The sequence below is a fragment of the Haliaeetus albicilla genome, chromosome 13 (genome assembly GCF_947461875.1).
Source record: "Haliaeetus albicilla chromosome 13, bHalAlb1.1, whole genome shotgun sequence".
NCBI lineage: Eukaryota > Metazoa > Chordata > Aves > Accipitriformes > Accipitridae > Haliaeetus > Haliaeetus albicilla.
In genome coordinates this window covers 1,573,376-1,588,119 of record NC_091495.1, presented here as the reverse complement: position 1 = coordinate 1,588,119, position 14,744 = coordinate 1,573,376, and the positions used below count along the sequence as shown (strand labels likewise).

Below are 14,744 nucleotides of genomic sequence, written 5' to 3'. Positions count from 1 at the left end.
TCCTTTTCTACCACCAGAATGGCAAAAGCAAAACTCAAAGCATTTAGCAAAGCTACCCAGTTGGTTACAACACATTTATATCACGACATGCCTACATAGCCTGTCAAATAACAATACCAAGATTAAAACCAATCCAATTCTTCCACAGCTTTACATCAGATTGTGTTTATTTCTGTAGCATGGAGCACTAACCTCTCAAAGCCATTTGTACACCCACTCCTCCCTGCTGACCAGCTTCCTCACTCCAATGAATAATGTTTTCAGGAGCTTTAATAAATTCTGGAGGTGAACCAGACCACCAGAACCTATTTAGACTCAAGGAGCTCCAGGAATCCCAACTATCAACAAGGTACAGAAAACATTTTGTAAAAGAGTCAGATGTCAAGACTTCCTATGACTCCTCTACTTTCCAATCCAGCAGATCAAACATGTGGCTCCCCGAGATCCAACAGATCAAATATGTGGCTCCCTAAAATAGGCACTGAGGAATGTACAAGTCTGGGAAACCTTTAGCTCTCACTAGAGAGACAGACGATATAAAAGGCATTTTTGCAAGCAGGCCTGTCTCCTAAATGAGGGCACATAGCAGGGAGAAGAGAAATATGCTTGAAAACTGCCATATTCTAACAAATCCTACAATCTATAGCAGAAATTACAAGTCGACGTCACTCAGAGCAGCCTCAAGGTTGCTCTAAACTGCACTGAGGATGGGGAAGAGGAACACAGGGAGCTTCACATTCCCTCCAGCCAGGACTTGGTATCATGCCATTGACCATCAATGCAAGATGTTTGCACCAAGACATTTGCTGCTGTGCTGAAACCAAAAGCTGCTCACAGAAATTTTCCCATGAATGCTTCTAACAAGCAAAAAGAAAACTGGCAGGTGAGAACATAAGCCAGAGAGAAAAAACAAGCCTTTCTCTTCTAAAAGCCCCCATGTAGAGAGGGAATCGCCAGGCAGGCCTGATTAACACCATAACCAGAAGATGATGCCAGATCTCAATCTGAAATTTTCAGCAGCCATCAGTAACTTACATCCACTGTACCTCTCACCCTGTAATATGTTTATTATACAAGTGCCTAAGATCAGGGAGCCCTCTCCGTGAAGAACCCAAGGGAAGAATGTCATTTCTCGGTGGTAACACGCCTGCGTTATTCAGGAGCTGTCTCATCATGACACCACAACCTAGCCGCAGCACTGCGGCTGCATGTCCTGTGTGCTGGAGCACCTTGGGAGAAAGCAGAGTTTCACGCAGGTCCGATTTCAGAGCAGCATCTCTTCTCCCCGCCCCACCACATTGCCAGGCATCGTAAAGCATTGTGAGAAGGTGCCATACCTGTACGTGACATGCACTGCAGTGCCAGGCTCATCTCTCTCCCAAATCAAAGCCACTCTGTTCGGAGACTTTTCGACGTGTTGGTCCAAGCAATTTACTATAAGAAAACAGAGGTTTAAACAAAGCCTGATCATATGCAACGTGCTCTGTAAACTCAGCTTGGTCAAGCATAACAGCAAGCTAGCGTAAGATGAAACATCATTTGTTCGCTAGCTAGCCACGTGCTCATTTATAACACTGAAAATGACAGCATTTGTAGCACTGGTAAAGCTGTCCTTTGCTGTATCTGTAGTATGCAAATACTATACTTAATTGGTACAGCTGCCTTAAGAAATGGCATCGCTCAGCTGATTCAGCTCAGCTTAGCTCCACTGGCTAAACTTAAACCAGCCCAAATCTCAACCCTGCTCCCAGCAGCATAAAGACAAGACACTCTTTTGACGTTTTTGCTCCCCAGAGCAGCATTTCACTACATAAATCTGACAGACTGTCTTACCCAGCTTGCATTTTTAGCACTGCATCATTTGAATTTTCTAATTAAAGCTCATGTGAAACACTTTTATTCCAGGGTGTAACAGAAGAGCTGAATCTCAGCTAAGTGAAAATATCTAAAACTTTAGGATCTAGGGTAAAATCACAGAGTACAGACACCTACACATTACCAGACATCTGGGAAAGATGAGCATATATCTCAAGCTGTGTACTACACCTCCTAAAACGTAAAGGTTTACCAAATCACCTTCTGAAGGTGCATCTCTCCCCCCAACAACTCGAGGTGGAGGAAACCTGAACAACTACGCGAGATGCTCAAGTGGACTTAGGGAGAGCACCCACCCTGAAGAAACTTATAGAGAATCCACCCAAGAAACCTGCCTGCACCTTCAGTAGCAACTTGCCTGATGGTTAGAGATTAACCTTGTAAAGTATTAATTCTAAGCCTAAACTATGCTTACTTATTTCATTATAATCTTCCAAATGCAGTTACTTTATTCCAATAGACAACTATTAAAAACCAGTCAGGCACACTGCTGTACATACAACTCAGAGAAAACCCTTAAAAAATTGTTGAGTTTCAGATCATATTTCCTGGAAACGTTAATACTGGCGGGGGAGGATTTCATTTTTTCCAGATAAGCTAAGTGCAAGGAAAGCTGTCTAATGCTGTCACAATTTGTGAAGTTTAAGTAAACTGCAGCCCGGGAGTCAGCTTCGGCTGTTTTATGGTCACAGCTGATTTACACAGAGGGTGGGAATGAGCCCCTAAAGGTGCAAATCCCTTAGAATTCAGCATATTTCATTACAAGAACAATACTCAATCTCAAAAATATGAAAAAGCACTCTTCAGCTGTTTAAAGTCTTTTATATTTTAATGTAAATCTCTGCAGCAGTACTATAAAAATAAAGGAGATAAAGCCATTCCTTAGGCCACCCTAATATGATATGGGAGGACAAAAGCTCTAAGGGGAATGCTTTAAGCAGTTATACTCTGGTTCCCTCTGCCATCTGTCCATAGGTAATTGGATCTGCTGCAGCTTGGTCTGCGACCCTTAGCAACTCCCACCTCCAAGCTCATTGCAGCAACACCCTCACACATTGCACCACACTACAGTAAATCACATTAATGGGGATTCATTGCCCAAGCAGCACTTCTTACTCATGAGCAGCCATACCAGCGTTCAGAGGGAATTTCTGTTGCAGCGAGCCCCAGCTGAGCCAAGTGAGAGCTTTAGCTCTTTGCTCAGTAAGAACTGGCAGGTGAACCAGGGCCAAATGCTATTATTTCCTTCCTGATCTTAGGCTTACAAGAGCCTTTTGCTCATTTTACAAAATAGAATTTAGTGAGCTTCCCCTTACTACTATATCCTAATAGTTTCTCCATATGTTTTCTTGCCTCCTCAACAACGCTTGGAAACAATTCATTTTGGTAAGACATGCTCCTGAGAACCCAGTGCCCTGGTTGGAAGTGAAGTAGTTAGCCGGATTATTCTCCTGGCCAGGAGTTACAGTGCAATAAACCCAGAAGCGCTGAAGCTCGCAATTGCCCCAGATCCTACCACAAGGTCTCCCCAAGCAAAAAGCAGCAGATGACTCAGTTGCCTGTGGTCCAGCTGTGTTGGGAGATGGGCACACAGGCTGCTCTGCATCAGGGACCTGAACTGTTGCCATATTTCTGTAACCAGTGTTCAAATCAAGAGATCTAGGGACAAAACCAGAGCCTCCTAGCAGAAAACCAGCCACTCGGCTGTGGCCAAGTACCATCTTGACTGTGCTTTAAAAGAAGAAAACCATCAATAGCAAAACTGTTTAATTCTGTGCATCTGTGTTTCAGAGGTCTATGGTTTCTTTTTACCTATGCAAAGAAAACTAAGTGGCATTTAGTGCCTGCTGAAGAGCCAGACGCAAGACATGACCTAAAATCAGGCCCAGCAATATCTGAACTTCAGACACCTGACCCACAGGGGATCTAGAAGAAGGTGCTGATCCCACTCTACAGAGGAAAGAACCAGGTCCCTGAAAGTCTCCGTGCTCAGCCAAGATCTTCCTTTCGACAGGAATCAATGAAAACAGAAGTCTGGCTACAATCCCTCTGATTGCTGGGTGCTGGAAGAAGGGCTGTACACACACCTCCATCAACTTGGGATCCACTGCTGGGAATTGTCTCCTGTGAGGAGATGCTTCCCTATGTCCTCTGGAAGACCTGAGGAAGGTTTGCTCTTTTGCTGCGAAAAAAGGTGGCCAGAGAGGTTACGGTGATCAAGCGGTGGCAATTCAAGTGCTCTCCCAGGAATGGGAAATGAAGGTAAGAAACGTACATCCCTGTTAAAAGACTTTGCCACCGAGTTGTACCCCAAACGGGGCTGGGGCTTACTCCCACCAGATGAAGCAGAGCCACGGCACAGAAGAGCCTTCACGGCAGATACGGTGAAGTTGGAGGAAAAGGCCAAGCCCCTTGTTTAAGACAGAAAAGAAGCAGCAGCTTCCCCCCGATAAAGCGCTGGGGTTCACACCGTCCCCCACCTTCGGTTCACCTTTGCGTCGCCACTGCGGAGCCCACCGCGGGCCCAAGCGGCACCCTGCGGCCGGCCTTGAGGCCGGCGCGGCCGGCGTCGAGGCATCCCTACCGGCGTGGCACCGGGGAAGCCGCGCTCCAGACGTCGGGGCTGCTGCACGGTACCCCCAAAGAAGGGCTGAGCGGCCGCCGGGGAAGCAGAGCCAGGGCGAGAGGCTTAGCCAGGTTCATCCCCGCTTCGCAACACCCGGCAGACGCGCTCCCAGCGCCGTTCCGCCAAACTCCTCGGTTTTTCCCTCAGAAAAGGAGCGCTGGCGAAAACTACCCCAGTGGGAAGGCCCTCGGCAGGCCGCGAAGGCAGAAGCGGGCAGCCCCCGGCGGGGCGGGCCCTCAGGGCGGCGGGGGATGCCCGGGGGGGACGGACGCCTTACCCGAGACGTTGAGGCGGCCACCGAGGAACCAGCGGGCGGCGGCGGGCTGGCCGGCCTGGTAAACCGTATGGAAGGGGCTGTCCCAGCGTAGCACCCCCCTCGCCACCTCTGCCCAGAAACCGGCTGGGTCGCGGGCCGCCCGCTCCTGCCAGACCCCGTAGCCGCCGGGCGGGAGGGAGACGGGACCCTCCGCGTCGCTGAGGTAACGCCTGGCGCTGAGCGGGAGCCGTCCCGGTGGGAGAGGGCGCCTGAGGGCTCGCAGCACCCCCGCTCGGGCCGCCACCGACGCCATCGGGGTACGGCCCTGCGCCGCCGTCGGGGCCCCGGCACCGCCCCCGCGGCCGCCGGGAGAGACCGCCCGCGGGGAGGGGCTGCCCCACAGCCGGGCGGCTCCGGGAGCGGCCCCCCGCACCCCGCGGACCCGGGGGTGTCCCACACACCTCAGGACACCCCCGCACCCGCATGGCCGCGGGGGCGGCCCCGGAGGCACCCCCGCAGCGGCGTGGCCCCGGGAGAACCCCAAGAGACACCCCCGCACCAGCATGGCACTGCGAGCACCCCAAGAGACACCCCAGCACCCACAGGGCCCGGGAGAACCCCAAGAGACACCCCCGCACCTGCAGGACCCCGGGAGAACCGCAAGAGACACCCCAGCACCCACAGGGCCCGGGAGAACCCCAAGAGACACCCCCGCACCCGCAGGACCCCGGGAGAACCCCAAGAGACACCCCAGCACCCACAGGGCCCGGGAGAACCCCAAGAGACACCCCCGCACCCGCAGGACCCCGGGAGAACCCCAAGAGACACCCCCGCACCTGCAGGACCCTGGGAGAACCCCAAGAGACACCCCCGCACCCACAGGGCCCGGGAGAACCCCAAGAGACACCCCCGCACCCACAGGGCCTGGGAGCGGCCCCAGAGACACCCCAGCACCCACAGGGCTCCAGGAGAACCCCAAGAGATACCCCAGCACCCACAGGGCCCAGGAGAACCCCAAGAGACACCCCCGCACCCACAGGGCCCCAGGAGCACCCCAATAGACACCCCTGCACCCGCATGGCCCTGCAAGGACCCCAAGAGACACCCCAGCACCCGCATGGCTCCGGGAGAACCCCAAGAGACACCCCAGCACCCACAGGGCTCCAGGAGGACCCCAAGAGACACCCCAGCACCTGCAGGACCCTGGGAGAACCCCAATAGACACCCCTGCGCCCACATGGCCCTGCAAGGACCCCAAGAGACACCCCCGCACCCACATGGCCCCGGGAGCACCCCAAGAGACACCTCATTGCCAACAGGGCTCCAGGAGCACCCCAAGAGATACCTCCGCACCCACAGGGCCCCAGGAGCACCCCCAGAGACACCCCAGCACCCACATGACCCCAGGAGAACCCCAAGAGACACCCCCATACCTGCATGGCCCCAGGAGCACCTCGCACCCAGAGAGATACGCCTGCACCCTCCCAGCCTTGGGAACACCCGTAGCACTCACACAGGTACGCTGGACCCAGAGAAACACCTACCCAAATGCACCCCCGTGTCCGTACAGCCCTGGGAACAACCCCCCTGCACCCCCAGAGTCACCCACGGAGATACACCCCACACCTACACCACCCTGGAAACATCACCCGCATAGACGCGCAGGCAGAGGTTGCACCCCTGCGCGCACCCTCATCACCGCGCACACGGGTACAGCCACGCGCTTCGGCACATGCGGCAATGCTCGGCACACAACGCGCACTGCCCTGCCGACAAACTGATGTCCGTCACCGCACGCTGACCACAAAGTCAGCACAGCAGCAGCACCGGCCTCAAACGGCGTTCCCGGCCCTCGCGCGCAGACGCGTGGGGAGGCGACAAACGCGTCGTGGCCTCATGCACTGCCGCTTGTTGTACGCCTGTCCGCCCTTTGCTCGAAATGGGGTAGGTGTCTCCAAGTGGGGACGCGTCCACCGTTTCGCTTGGCAGCCCTGCGAGCATCGTCATTAACGCAACGTGGAGCTCCTGGTTTTGGTATCGCGACACTTCTTCCTCCGTTTTAATCTCAGGACCAGATTTAACCCTGACTTTATAGGGCAAACCCTCAATAACGAGCAGCGAGATTTTACAGCAAGTAACACATTGCTTCTTTCCCGTGCATAACAGGGACCTCTTTGCTGGCATGAAGAAATGAATTCTTTTAGGCAGTTTGGTCCAGCCTCCCAGCACCAAGTCCAAGAACTCATACATATTAGAGCAGCAAGGTCTGGGCATCCTTAAGAAGTGCCAAACTACCCGAGCACCGACTCGACTCACTCCCAGAGTTTGGGCAGACAAAGCACATTTCATGTTCAAGATTAAAAGCTTGAAGCTACTCTTTACGCTAAGCTGAAGCTTGTTCTGGCAGTGATAGAGACAAGTAGTGTTTTGTATAACTTTTTCCTATTCTAGAAATATCACCAGACGCTTTATCTAGGTAAATAATACAGATTTTATCAGGATTTGGATTTCTGACACTTCTGACATTTGCGGCTGTGTTTTATAGCTAAAATACGAGAATAAATATACTCTTAACTTCCTTGCAAAGTAGGTGTTACCACACTGCTGATAGAGCTCAGTATTCCTTCCTTAAGTTTTAAATGCCAAGGTTTCCGTTTGCCTAAATGTTCTCTTACAAACAACAGCACATATGCCACCTGGTGCCAGACAGGAGTATGGAGAGCTCTTCGACTTTCACTTGGTTTGCTTATGGATTGCTCAAAAGTTTTCTATCAACGATTACTTATATGCAAACCACCACCACCACCTCTCCCCCCAGGATTGCAGAGGAATGCTTTTCACAAAACGAGCAAATGAGTTGTCAAAAAAAACTAAGCCTGAATTTAAATTCTTTGGCCTGAAAAGCTAGCTGCTTCATTTGCAGACCTTGAAATCTTCTGGGAATGGTGCCCTTCTTTGGTTTTCTTCCACATAAAGTTGATTTTCCTTTTCCACCACCAAGTTTTATTTTTCTCCTGCTTCATCAGATCACCCCCCCACCTTCAAGTTTTGACTGTCTTTTTCCTCAAAGAAAGCCATGACCATCATCAACACAACTCAGATGTAATCCAGCCTGGAGGCCATCCAATCGCCCCGTTCAGCTGGGCTGCTGGGCAGGACAAGCACAACCCCAAATCTCCTTTCTTGCCTCCAAGAGAGCTGAGGAGAGGGGAGATGAGTCCCTGAGATTTTGTGATGCCTACTTGTCCTAGCTATGACTTTCTGGCGGTGAAGGCTGGCATCAGGCTGTTGACTTTTGAGAACCAAGGGGTGTTATGGCAATTCTCATTATTAAGTACGGCGCTTGAGTATGCCAGGAAAGGCTGGTGCTGGATAAAAGACAGGTTATGGAATTGCTTCCTACATTCGTTGTGTCTCCATTTGGAAGACCCTCCTGGCATTATGGAGTCCAAACAGCGATGCTGGCGTTACCAGCTCTAGAGAAGTCCTGTTACTGTGATCTGCAAATGGCACCTCTCTGTGGCAGCTCCCAAAGGTTTGTGGCTGCCAGGGCAGAAGAAGTCATTCCCTGCTGCAGCCAGGCCTCCCGGTCCAGCCAGGCAACCTCACTGCCCTGCAAGAGATTTTAGCAGCTAACACGCTCACCTGCTGAATAGCTGCAGCCTTTGGCATCATCATAGAAGAATCATGGAATGGCTTGGCTTGGAAGGGACCTTAAAGATCATCCAGTTCCAAGCCCCCTGCCATGGGCAGGGACACCTTCCACTAGACCAGGTTGCTCAAAGCCCCATCCAACCTGGCCTTGAACGCTTCCAGGGATGGGGCATCCACAGCCTCTCTGGGCAGACTGTGCCTCACCACCCTCCCCATGAAGAACTTCTTCCTTACCTCTAACCTAAATCTACCCTCTTTCAGTTTAAAGCCATTACCCCTTGTCCTATCACTACATGCCCTTGTAAAAAGTCCCTCTCCGGCTTTCCTGTAGGTCCCCTTTAGGTACTGGAAGGCTGCTATAAGGCATCCCCAGAGTCTTCTCTTCTCCAGGCTGAACAACCCCAACTCTCTCAGCCTGTCTCCATAGCAGAGGTGCTCCAGCCCTCTGATCATCTTCGTGGCCCTCCTCTGGAATTGCTCCAACAGGTCCATGTCCCTCTTGTGTCGGGGGCCCCACAGCTGAATGCAGTCCTGCAGGTGGGGGTCTCATCAGAGCAGAGGGGCAGAATCCCCTCCCTTGACCTGCTGGCCACACTGCTTTTGATGCAGCCCAGAATGCGATTGGCTTTCTGGGCTGCAAGCGCACGTTGCTGGCTCATATTCAGTTTTTCATCCACTAATACCCTCAAGTCCTTCTCTGCAGGGCTGCTCTCAATCCACAGGCCCAGCCTGTGTTTGTGCTTGGGATGTTAAAGTGAATTAAGTATATTAAAGGTCTTCCGTGATGATATCACGGCAGGCACTGATGAACCAAGCCAGTAGTGGTCTGAGCAGGGGGTGAGTTTGGCTGTGGATATCTGTTGATCAGAGCTGTAACAAAAGAAAGAAAAACAGAACAAAACAAAACCCCCAACCTCCCACATCTTTCTACTCCTATTCTTACTGCTACCAGCAGTTAGATATCGGCCTCATCTTTGATTCCTGCCAACATATACGAGGCTTACTCAATGTGGCGTGCAAGCGCTAAAAGTGCCAGCATAAAGCTGAGCACAGGCAGAGGTGTTTGCAGGATGGGGACCTTCGACTGGAAGCACTCGGACACAGGATTTTCATCCCTGCCGGGTTAAAGAGCACCTGGCATCCTAGCAAGCCTGGCTGGCTTTTCCACATCCATCTCCGGAGACAGTTTGAAGCCTCAGCCTTCAGGTGAAGCCATCCTGGTTAGAGCCAGGACTCCGCCAGTCAGGCTAATCTCCTCTCAGTAACTCTCCATGGGCTCATTTTGCATTTACCCCACGGACTACCTCTTGCTCTCTCTCTGGTGTGACAGCCTGGAGAGCACCAGTCCTGTGCCACTGGGAAGAGAGAAAATAGCAGGGGATTTCTGCTTCTGCCTCTCTCCCAGGCACAGCTACCCTACGGGCACGCACATCAGTGCCCTCTCACCGCTTTGCTTTGCCTTTCTATCTTTTCTGTCAAAGCAGGTATTTGACACGAACTATGTTTCCCAATTGCTCGTCCCACTATTTTTTCCTTATTTCCATAAAAAGGAGAGGAAGAAGATGGTGAAATCCATGACTGCTACTTGGTTATCACTGTTCTGCACCTAGCTGCACTTTCCAGCTGTCTTCCCACATGGCACACACACAACTGATATCTGGCCCCACAAAGAAAGGCAGGGCCACGCAAAAACATCATTATAGAGCCATGTACATGCTGGTCTGTGTTAGAAATCTTTCCAAGTCACGATTAACCCAGATCTGTTGCAGTGGGTTTGTGGGTCCGTTCAGTTCCATCTGCAGAGGCAAAGGCTCGGGGGGAGGTTTAGAGCAGGGATGAAATAAAGCTAAAATGCAGTTATTCAGGTACCACTTTAATTCAGTGGCACAGATCAGCATGGACCTTGTGTCCAAAGCAACAGGAACTACAGCGGGTTTGAAGGAGCGGAGTACTCAAGCTAATCAGGGATATGAATCTTTGCCAGATCTGCTCACATCTATCCACACCTGAAATAAAAGTCTAAACAGTGCGAAAAAATAAAGATTTGCTGCACTTCCATTTATGAATGTGTAATAAATGCTCAGTAACTGACAAGGGAGAAAAATATTACTTAGAAATATCCAGATAACTAAAGTGCTTTTAGACAGATGTAGACTAAAAACCATCTCTAAGATCATAGCACCGTCTTTCAAACATTTAACTCATGAAATTGCACATATTTCCCTTAAATTGGCTGCAAGGTTAGCATCTGCTGTACACAGTACAAACAACACTTTAAAGTGTTAAAAAAATCATGAACAAAAATGCCTTTCTCCCCCAAGAATGTTTCAAGATGCGTGATATAAATGCAAGATAAGGCTGTTGGGAGACCCAGTGCCCGGCTGAGCACAGAGGCAGGTGCAGTGCGTGGTGCCTGCCCAGGTGCAGCGTGCAGCATGGGACCAGGGCGCAGAACCCAGCCTTGCACCAAGAAGCAGGAGAGTGCAGAAATCTGCCGTGCGAAGTCTGGCTGCAACGCACGGCACGGGGCACGACTGCCACGTGCACAGTGGTGGCTGCACGGTGCAGGAGCACCTCAAAGGGTGCGGGTATTGGGGTGTCTGGTGCTCCTCCAGTCAGGAGTCCATGGAGGTCATGTCATGTTTGGCATCGGAGAACCGATGTCTCAGTGGCACTGCTCAGAGCCCAGTACCTAGCGCAATTTTGGCTTCCTTCTCCTCTGGAGACTCCTTGCCACCGCCGGTACAGTATCACGCTGGAGCAGTCAGTAGCAAAAGAGATCACCGCTTTTTCTAGGTATCCTTCCCTGCTCATGCCCATACTCTCCATCACACTCATCATTAGCCTGACCAGGCCATCAGTTGTCCCATCCTCAAGAGTTTCCTGCCCAAGACTGGATTTCAAACCAACAGGATTCAGTGCTGTTGTTGCTACTGATGAACACTGAATTTTCCTTGCCTTTTGGCTCCTCTCCTGCACCAGCACAGTCTGCACTGGTTTTGCTATGTGCTTTGTTTCAGAAAGTCCTTGCTGATGAACCACCCCATCATGCTTCTTCTTCGGCAGCAGCTGGGGCTGCCCACCCTGAGGGGTGACTGAAGGCTTCAGCACCAAACTCTTCCATCCCCTCCAGTTTGATACTGATGCTCTGGGCTCAGTGTCCACATGTAGCAGAGGTCCACTCATGGGCAGACATTTGCCTGGTGGAAACAACTGAGGAAGTCAGGGAGCCTCCAGCTCTCGCTTGGCTTCTGCTTCAGCTCATCAAGTGGTATTGCCATCCCCTTTCAATTAAGGTCAAAGAGGCACAAGTTGCAACATAAATGTGATTACATGAAAAATTACTTTCCCGGGAGAGGGGTGGAGTGATCCAGAGATGCTGTGGTCTCTCCATCCCTGAAGATCTTCCAGACTGACCTGGACAAGTCCCCGTTCTAATTCTGAAGTTAGCCCTGCCAGCAAGGCAAGGGTCTCCCCAGCCGGGGCCCAGTAGTGCAGTACCCAAGCAAGGTGGATGCAGCGGTGATAGCCTGGTTCGACCAAGAGCTCAAGTCATCAGGCAAGTTTGTGGTGATGAGGCAGGCGTGACGTCGAGGCAGGCATGACGTTGAGGCAGGTGTGACGTCAAGCCAGGCAGTCAATCTACACGCCAGGATCAGGTCCAGTGATGGTAGCCTGGCTCAGATGCTGTCCAGTGATACCTGGGCATGCCCATACTGAAAAGACAGCTTCAAGCTCAAGCTAGGAACTCCATCCACAGGTCAGGGGCCATGGACAGGTACAGCTGTGGCTGAGCTGGAGATCAGCACAGCGTTGCTCAGGCAGGGACTGAAGACTAAGCTGAAATGGAGCTCATGGGCTCATGGGCAGGGTGTGGGTAGACCCCCTGTGAGGCTGGTAAGGTCCAGTAAGGCTTATTAGTGCACTCAAGACCATGACAGTCTCTTCCAATCCAATTCTGCTGCTGGGTCTGTGCTTGGAGCTCCACCAGCCTGCCGAAAAAGGGGTCTGAAGGGCACTGAGAAGCATGTGAGAGGGCCTTTGCAGGGGAAGGCAGCTCCCTCACCTTCTCCTTTTGTTTTGCCTGCCTCGAGCCCTCTCAAACCCGGCACCAGGAGCCAGTGCTTGGGGATACAACTGATGGGGACTTGACTTGCAGCACAAAGGGCTCATGCAGCAACTGTCAATCATCCGACAATCATAGACCTAGAATGACAGGGGCCTCAGCATGAGGATGCAACTGCCTGTGAAGGGTTCTGTTACACCGTGGGACCTGCGGGATGAGCTGCTGCAAGGCTGGAGACTCCCCAAAGTCTCTGCAGGATGCTTCCAATGAGCAAGCCCTCAATGCAGGGAGCGCAGGGCCTCCCTGCCAGGGGAGGAACATCACGGCGGCCTGGTAGCCCTGTTCTCCTTAGTCTGAGCGGCTGGGGGTGGCCATGGTTGTGGTTGGTCTGCCTTTGCACGAGCATGTCTCCAGGGATGTCAATCTTCCTAACATATCCCCTTCGTTACCACCCTGGCCCCAAGCGACTGCTTTGGAAGGGGGGAGAGTCCTGGCTAGGAGATACGTCCCACAAAGGATTGGGGAGCACTGCAGCCCTGTGGAAGCTGGTGTGACATCCCACACGTGAGATCAGACGGGCATCTCCAGCTAGGGACCAACAACAGGTTGGGTCACTCTGGTGGGGACAGGGCGAAGGCACGGGTGTGTTGTGAGTCTGTGGAGAGGGTCTGGGAGCAGCACCCCTTGCAGTGTGTTGGGTGAACATCTATAGGGCACGGGGCAGTGCACATCCACAGTTTGGGGCACAGGTACGAGGTACAGCTGGGGATATGAGTGATCTGCAGTGCGCATCTGGGATGAAAGGGAACAAGAAAGCCCAGCCATGCGCGCTGCACAGCACATCTGTAGGAGCCGTGTGCTTATCTGCACTCTGAGTACAACGTGAGCAGCGGTGAGCTGGAGCATGAAGAATGGCACATCCCTGGAGCAGGGGTACAGCTGTGTACCTCGGGGGGGGAACAGGGGACTGTACGGGCACAGGCACAGTGCTCAGCTGTGTGCAGGGAGAGGCTCACTCATGTGAGCCATTTCTGTGTGTGGTGGTTATGGTATCACTGGTGCTGCGCCCACCTGTGGGCTGTTGGGCTTGTTCCCAGCCCTGGCAGGGCAGGACGTGGCCCCGTGCAGATGGGGACGGTGCTGGTCCTGATGGTGTAGCGTCCAGCCCAATGCTGGTGGTGCTGGTCCCAGTCCCAGGGTGGTGTCCAGCCCAGACTATGCTGGTGCTGGCACTGGCAGTGCAGTGTAGTGCCCCAGTCCCTTGCTGGTGGTGCTAGAGCTGGTCCTGACCCCAGAGCACTGGAGTAAACCCCAGGCCAGCACTGCTGGGGCTCACTCCACTGCCAGCTCAGGGCAGTGCCATCCCCACGCTGGTGATGCTGCCAGTCCCAGTGCAACCCAATGCCCAGCCCCAGGCAGATGGGCTGACTCTGGCCTTGGTCCCAACAGTGTGGTGCCCAGCAACACGCTGAAGGTGCTGGTGACAGTCCCAGGCCCAGTGGGACAATCCTGGTAAGACGGTCCCAGGACCAGGGTACTGGTCCCAGTCAAAATGCAGCACCTGGCCCTGTGTAGACAGTGCCAGTGCTGGTCCCAGTCCCCAGGCCGTGCAGTGCCCAGCCGCATATTGGGATGCTGGTCCCAATCCCGGGACCATGCAGTGCCCAGCTGCATACTGGGGGTGCAGATCCCAGTCCCCGGGGCTGTGCATTGCCCAGCCGTATACTGGGGATGCCAGTCCCAATCCCGGGACTGTGCAGTGCCCAGCTGCATACTGGGGGTGCCGGTCCCAGTCCCCGGGGCCGTGCACTGCCCAGCCGCATAGTGGGGGTGCCGGTCCCAGTCCGGGGACCGTGCAGTGCCCAGCCGCATACTGGGGGTGCCGGTCCCAGTCCGGGGACCGTGCAGTGCCCAGCCGCATACTGGGGGTGCCGGTCCCAGTCCCCGGGGCCGTGCACTGCCCAGCCGCATACTGGGGGTGCCGGTCCCAGTCCGGGGACCGTGCAGTGCCCAGCCGCATAGTGGGGGTGCCGGTCCCAGTCCCCGGGGCCGTGCAGTGCCCAGCCGCATACTGGGGGTGCCGGTCCCAGTCCGGGGACTGTGCAGCGCCCAGCCCCGTATGCCGGCAGTGCGGTGCCCGGTGCCGGTGGCCGTGCGGCGCCCAACCCCACGCCGGGGCCGGTTGCCGGTGGTGGTGTCGGGGCGGGCCCGGGGCGGGCTCGGCCGGGCGGGGGCGGCCCGCGGGTGATGTCAGGCTGATGCTGTCG

At 53.6% G+C, this 14,744-nt stretch overlaps 1 protein-coding gene across 2 annotated transcripts in view; it reads right to left on the bottom strand.

Annotated features, from left to right (window-relative positions):
• Window positions 1-5,423, bottom strand: part of ACSS1 (acyl-CoA synthetase short chain family member 1) — a 38,632-nt gene extending 33,209 nt beyond the window's left edge. The window contains exons 1-2 of one of the 2 annotated variants that reach the window (XM_069799862.1): window positions 4,779-5,070; window positions 1,338-1,434 (exon numbers count right to left, since the gene is read on the bottom strand). In XM_069799862.1, the coding sequence (XP_069655963.1) occupies window positions 1,338-1,434; window positions 4,779-5,070 (389 nt within the window). Of the gene's footprint in view, window positions 1-1,337; window positions 1,435-4,778 lie in introns of both variants that reach the window. The other variant, XM_069799861.1, reaches the window with a different exon arrangement.
• Window positions 5,424-14,744: the final 9,321 nt, after the last annotated feature.